The sequence below is a fragment of the Mesoplodon bidens genome, assembly GCF_964165515.1.
Source record: "Mesoplodon bidens genome assembly, chromosome: X".
Lineage (NCBI taxonomy): Eukaryota > Metazoa > Chordata > Mammalia > Artiodactyla > Ziphiidae > Mesoplodon > Mesoplodon bidens.
The window spans coordinates 81,020,904-81,027,943 of NC_138163.1; the positions used below are offsets into that span (position 1 = coordinate 81,020,904).

General features: G+C 54.7%; 1 protein-coding gene across 1 annotated transcript; it reads left to right on the forward strand.

Annotated features, from left to right (window-relative positions):
* Window positions 1-1,243: 1,243 nt before the first annotated feature.
* On the forward strand, window positions 1,244-5,185 carry LOC308609367 (uncharacterized protein CXorf49 homolog; the record flags this gene model as incomplete). The annotated part of the gene is made up of 3 exons (XM_081223048.1): window positions 1,244-1,341; window positions 3,713-5,039; window positions 5,138-5,185. 3 exons carry the CDS (start codon window positions 1,244-1,246, stop codon window positions 5,183-5,185), a joined length of 1,473 nt encoding a protein of 490 aa, XP_081079174.1.
* Between the last annotated feature and the right edge of the window lie 1,855 nt (window positions 5,186-7,040).

Genomic DNA, 7,040 nt, shown 5'->3' on the forward strand with positions numbered 1-7,040 from the left:
AACATGGGAGTGCAATAATCTATGCAAGATCCTGATTTCAATTATTTTGTAATGTAAATGTAAATGTATATATACGGAAGTGAGAATGCTGGATCATATGGGAGTTCTATTTTTATTTTTTTAGGAACTTCCATACTGTTTTCCATGGCGGGTGCACAATTTTACACTCCCACCAGCAATGCACAAGGAATTCATTTTCTTCACTACCTTGCCAACACTTGCTATTTTGAGTTGTTTTTTTTTAAATACTGGCCATGTTAGCAGTTGTGAGGTGATAACTCATTGTGCTTTTGAATTGCATTTCCCTGTTGACTAGTGATGTTGAGCATTTTTCATATACCTGTAGGCCATTTATGTGTCTTCTTTGGAGAAATATCTAATCAATTCCTTTGTCCATTTTTAAATTGTGTTATTTGGGTTTTCTCTGTTTCTTTGTTTTTGAAAGCATAAGCCACAGACTGGGAAACAATATTTGCAAAGCACACATGATAAAAAACTTGTATCCGAAAGAGATAAAGAACATTCGATATTCAGTAATGAGAAATCAAACAACACAATAAACAATGAGCAAAAAAAAAAAATCGAACTGACATTGTGCTTACTGGATGGTCAGTAAGCTACTGAGAAGATGTTTCACCTCATTAGTCATTAGGGACATAACTAAAGCCAGAATGAAATACGACAACATAGCTATAAACATGGCTGAAATAAAAACAAAATACAGACAATACCAAGTGCTAGACAGACTGAGGAACAGCTAGAACTCTCCTGCATTGCTGGTGAGAATGCAAAAAATGGTATAGACTCTCTGGAAACAGTTAAAAATACACTAACGATTCAATCCAGCAAGTTAACTCCTAGATATTTACCCAAGAGAAATGAAAACTTATATTCACAAAAAATCTGTATGCAAATGTTCACAGCACTTTTCTTAGATGCTTGGGCGACTGCACACTGGCACCGGACACAGACATATCTAGGACTACTGGACACAGTTTCTGAGCTGACACTGATCCCGGAAGCCCAAAGTGTCATGATGGGGCCCCATTAGAGTGGGGCTTATGAGGTTCTGGCAGTAAAAGGAGTTGGGGATAGAGATCAGTTCACGGTGAGCTGACTGGGTCCCTGGACAAACATAGTGGTCATTTCTCCAGTCCCCAAGCTGATAATTCTAAGTGATACACTTGGCAGTTGGAGCAATGACCTACACGTTGGGTCATTGGTCTGTGGAGTAAGAGCTATCATGGTGGGGAAGGCCAAAAGGAACCTCTGCCACTGGCTCCCACCCCGGGCCAAGAGAGTACATCAAAGCCAGTATTGGATCCTGGTGAGCATAACGGGGTAAAGCAGAGATTAGTGACATCATTGGAGACGTATGGGATGTATGGGAAGAGGAGGTAGGAGAGCCACAGGGACAAAGAGAGTGGAGAAGGTGAGAAGTTCCGGGAGTCCCTCTATGGGGGAGGGAGGAAGGGAATGGAAATGGTGAGAGGGAAGATGGAGGCTTCCACTGGATCCACTGGTAATGTTTCATAGGATGCTGGTGGATGCAGGAGATTTTGCTATATCCTTCCTTATCCATTTTAACATATTTGAAATAGCACACCATGCCTTAAAAAGTCACTGGGAGAAGTGGAAGAGGGCGGTATCCACAAACAGGCAGGCACCATCGGGGGCAGGCTCGAGGAGGAGGATTGCAGATTTACAGTGCACCCAGTCTCCCCTGCTCTGTAACTTCTCCAGCATGGCCAGCTTCTCAGGTGCAGAAACTCAGGCCCAGAAAACTGGGCCTTTGAGTTCCACAGGCAACAGCGGTTCAGACACGCCAGGACTCTCCAGGAGGTCAGCCAGAGCAGGATGCAGGAGAGAGAGGTGACTGAAGACAGAGGAGTATGAACGGGAAGGAGCAGAAGGAAGGTATGGGAGGAATGGAGGGGTGTCAGAGCAGGAGTTGGGTGGCAGACAAGGGAAATTCTAACACCCATGGGCCATAGAGAAACCAAGGGAGGCACCACTCCCCAGACATCAGTACTGCTCAGCTCAGGGAAGCTGAGAACTGACAGTTCCAAGAAAAATTGAGAGACACCTGGCTATCCACACCGACCGCCATCACAACTGGTAGGCCTTGGTTGTGCGTCCTTCAAAACTTTAAAACATACTTGTACATATACTTAAATGAATTCTCATATATTACGTAGGATTGACTGGTGTGTGTGTGTGCCCACGCACGCAAGTGATTTAACTTACAAATGTGAATCCAAAGCCATCGTTCTGCAACTTGCAGTTTGAAGTCAGGCAGGTGCTTTCAAAAGCTGTGAGAATGGCCTGATGCATTCCGTTGGACTGCCACGCTTTATGCTACTGGATGCTAAGCCACGTTGCATTCATCCATTTCCTTACTGATGGGAATTTGGAGTGCTCCCAGTTTTTCCCATCACCAACACCCTTGTGCATGGGCTCCTGTACACTACAGGTACCAGCGTGTCTCCGGAAGAAGTACCAGGCAGCGGACTTGCCGGAACATAGAGGAAATACCTATTTTTTTTTCTTCCTTTTTAAGGTCTTCGGCTCAAAGCAAGGACTCTGGAGTCAGATTGATTGGTTTCAATCCTGCCGCTGATCCCCACGAGCCGAATGACCTTGGGCCAGTGGCTGAACCTCTCAGTGCCTGTTTGCTCACCGGTAAGAGGCCAGTAATAGTTGGTACTATAGTTCTAGGAGTGTCACGCTGATGCATTACTATTTATGCCCAGCGCTTAGAAGAGTGCCAGGCACAGAGTCCGTGCTGGCACTAAGTTGCTTTCAATGGATTCTGCCAAATTACCTCCCAAATGGGTCTCTTGCACCACCGCCACAGGGGTTTGCTCCTCACCTCTCCCACCCTCGGAATGGTTAAGCTCTTTGAAGGTTGTCAACCTAGTGTGTGAAACCCGATTCGTGGTTTTAGTTCACATCTCCAGGATCAGCGGTGGCGAGCATCTTTTGGGGTGTAACTGGCCACTGCGATTTCTTCTTCTTTGAATTTGCCTCAGAGAGGGGGAAGGGCTGATGGAGCGAGGCCAACCCCAATCTGTCCGCCAACCCCAGTCTGTCCGCCAAACCTGCCTGCCAATGACGTTTGCTGAGCCACATTTGATGGAGCAGTTGAGACAGAGACCTTACAGAACGAAAATACGATCCCTTTGCTCTCTGGCCGACCCCTGATCACTGACTGCGGGACTCCTGTGCCCATTCTCCTGTTGGGTCGTAAGGCTTGCGGTGGAAGGGAGGCTGGCAAATGCTTTTGGCGCGTGCTAGGCATCCAGTGCCTCCATCTTGACATTTCATCCTCACCACCCCTGGAGCCCGGCGCCCTCACTCCCCGACCCCCTGTATAGATGGGAAACGGAGGCTCAGAGCTGTGACTCTAACCGGAAAGGGGAGGCGGGACAGGAGGAGGCGGGCCGAGAGTCTTGACAGAGGGAAGCACTCCCACCATCCCCTTCAGCAGCCAACTGCTCGGACCGCCCACGGGCTTGAGGGCAAAGCAGAGGCCCTCGACCCCATTGGTTAGGCCTCGAGGGGACAGGCGAACAAGGCGCCCGCTGGTTGGCGGGGGCCGGACCAATGAGGAGGCCGCGTCGCAGGCGTGAGAGGCGCGCTGAAAGTGGCGCGTCGTTTCGTTTGAGACGAGCTCGTGCAGCGCCTGAGGTGGTTGACGCTGCCGTCTGAGCGCCGCCCGCCTCGTCCGCCGTGACCGCGACCGCGACTCGGGCCATCAACAGTCGCCCCGGTTCCGCGGCCGCCTGGGTCGCGACATGAGCTCCCCAGATGAGGTGTCTGTGTGGGGAACGGGTTTCGGCCCAGGGGGCGGGGAGCGGGCCGGCGTCCGCCCAGCCGGCCGCGCAGTTCCGCGGGGACCCGACCGCGGCCCCGAGCCCAGGAAGCCGCCGAGCGGCGGGGGCGGGAGCAGCTGCCCGGATCCCAAGAGCTTCCAGTCAGAGTGGGAGATGCTAGAAGCGGGAGGTCCGGTGCTGTGTGGCCGTGAAGGCCGACCTGGCTCCCCGGCTGATGACATGAGGGACCTCCTTGACCTGGCCGAGGAGTCTGCGGCGGGCACCACGCAGCAGCTGTACGACTGGGACACGCTGGGCTTCTGCAGATACCCGTTGGCGGAGCCCTGCGCCTCTTTGGAAGTGTCCGCCGGCCTCGAGGCGGGTCCCGGCGGTCCAGGAGCGACCGCCCAGAGCTGTGGGGAAGCGCCGCCGGCTCTGGCCGACCCTTTCCACCTCGATGGGTCCGAAGCGGGTCGGGCCTGGGGGGAGCCTAAGAGAGCCACTAAGCGTAGGTTGAACGTGGCTGCGGATTGCCAGCGCTTCTCCGCGGAAGCCCTGGGCCTGCTGCTATCCGACTCCGAGTCCTCAGATGAGTTCAGTGACACAGAGCTGATGACGGTGAGTACTTACCCCGGAGGAGGAGGCCAGGCCGAGCCCAGCAGACCCGAGGATCCCGGGGACACTCCCAGTCACTCGAATTTCCAAGTCAGGGAGAATTTCCTTCACGTGACAGGCTCCTCCCTGTCCTCGGCTCTGCGAGGACTCTCTTCGGTTGTGGAAAGGCAGGGCGTGGGAGAGCAGGGCATCTCTTCCCCTAAGAAAATGCAGAGCGTGCTCTGGGGGGACGGGAGCAGCAAGCCCAGCTCCCCGGGAGCTGCTGCTGCTGCTGCTACGGCAGGTGGCCTGCTGCAGGTCACTCCTAGGAAGAAGGGGACCCAGGAGAAGAAATCCCTCGGGGGAGCCTTCACACTTGCCCTGGGGAAAAACTTCCCTTCCTGGGGGCAGCGAATCTGGGCACCTCCGCTGGAACCGGCCACCTTCCCCCCAGTCTCTGGTATTCCGCTGCTTGGGAGATCCAAGAGGTATACCTTGGGCCCTTCCGGAACCAAACAGGCCAAGCACACCAGCGCTGGGAAGAAATCCGTGGTCACGTGGACAAGGGAGTCTGAGGCTGTGGCGGGAGAAGATAAGGACCCAAATAGAGACCCAGCCCCAAAGGGCCAAGTGAGTAGGCCAGGCTCCTCCTCTCTCCCCACTCTTCCCCGCCCCCACCGCACCCAGAGCACACGTCTTCACCCATGCTGCCTCTGTCCACCCCTCAGGGGTCGTCATTGGGTGCCCCTCGGTCACTGGGTCATTATGATGCCTGATCGGGCTCCTTTTACTAGGGACAAACAGTAAGGTAGCACTTCGGGTGTGCTGGGCCTGGTTCTCCACCCTTGGCCTGTTTCCAGCGTCCTCTGAGAGACTGGGGCTGGGATGGAAGGGAGGGTTGGTAGCTGAATTGGGTCGGGGGATCCCTTAAAAGCTTCCCCGAAAAGCCTCAGTATTTAGACTCACCAGCTTCCTGAATCCTATCTCCTAGGTGTTCCCCAGACCTTCCTTGCAGGGGCCCTGGGCTTACTCAGTGCCCCACTGTTGTCCCTAGATCACCTCTGCCTGCTGGCCTGGGGCTGACGGAGGGAGAAAGTGCTAATGAGATCAGCCTTTCAATTCCCTTCCCAATTCCCTGCCTCACCCCGGCCCAAATCACACAACACTCTCTCTCTCTCTCTCTCTCTCTCTCTCTCTCTCTCTCTCTCTCTCACACACACACACACACACACACACACACACAAACACACACACAGACAGACTTCCTTAGTCCAAATCGGTGAAAAATTTTTGTTTCAGCTGCCAGCTCACAGGCCAGGGACATCTTATCCACGCATGCATCGTGGAAAAGCCAGCAGTGGCGAGGTCGACACCAGAGGCCCCCAAGATCCAAGAAACTCAGAGCCCTTGGCCCTGAACCAGGGAGAAGTCATGCCCGGGGGGCCTGCCCCCTCAGGTGAGTGTCGTGGGTTTGATAGGAGGGGAGGGGAGAGGGGTGGAGGGCAGAAACCTCTGGCTCTGTCTCTGTTGGGGGCACAGCCGTTCTCTCAGGCAGCTTCTCCCACAGGAGACGGGGTGCTGGCAGGGCTGGCCTTGAGCCACATCATCCTGTGTCGGGGGTTTGTGCGGCAGGGCTGATCGGTCGGTGGCAGTGCCACACACAGCTCCTCCGGGTATAGATTTACAGGGGAACAGCCTTTTCTGTTAAGTCCTTTTCGCCCACATTGCTCTCCCACGTGCTGGCTGTGGCTGCAGCTCTGGGAGGGGCGAATCCAGAGGCACATAGCTTGGGGACCACAATGCAATGGGGAAATGGCTGCCCCCGGGTAACAGCGGAGGCAGCCCCAGAGAGAAGGTTCGGGCTTCTGGGCAGAGCAGGGGCGGCTGGTCGCCAGCAGAGGGTGGTGCCGCCTCACCTCACCGTAGACCCCACTTGGCCCTTTCCACCTCACTGGGAGCCTGCGAAGCTGGATTGTGTGTCCTTTCCCTCTCAGGTGACTGGGAGCCACTGGACCATCCCCCAAGACCGGAAATGCCGCAGCAGCCACTGGGAATGCCGGGCTGTCTTTGGGTAATGCTTCCTCTGGCTCCTGGAAATGCAGGCCCAAACTCGAGGCTGGGATCTGGGTCCAAGTTCAGCTGACATGTGTGGGGCCACCCCTCCCCTGCCCCCATCACGTACCCCATGGAGGGAGCCCACCTGCTTTCCACTGAGCAGCGCTTGCCATTCTAGCCACCCGGCTTTGGGGTGCAGGGCCCAGTGGAGAGGAGAAGGTGGAGGAGAGAGGAGGCCAGATTATACTAATCATTTCTCTTCCTCCTGTGTCTCCTGGCCTAGTGTCTCGTGCTACAGAGAGAAGTAGACAACCTTAAGAAGAAACTTGGTATGAGGAACCAGGGACGGAGAGCGGTGTCTTAGTTCAGAACCCGGCACCTGGGGTGGGGGTGGGCTGCAGGTGCAGTCAGCCTCGCAGGGACCAACATCCCTGTGGCGAGGAGAACCTAGCAGGCCTGGCCCTGGAGCCAGCTGTGCATGTACAACTGGGCGTGTGTACAAGTAGCAAAGTACTGTCTGGACTGCATGCACACTTTGCCAACCAGACCAGTCCTAGGGAATCTCCTTCTGATAGG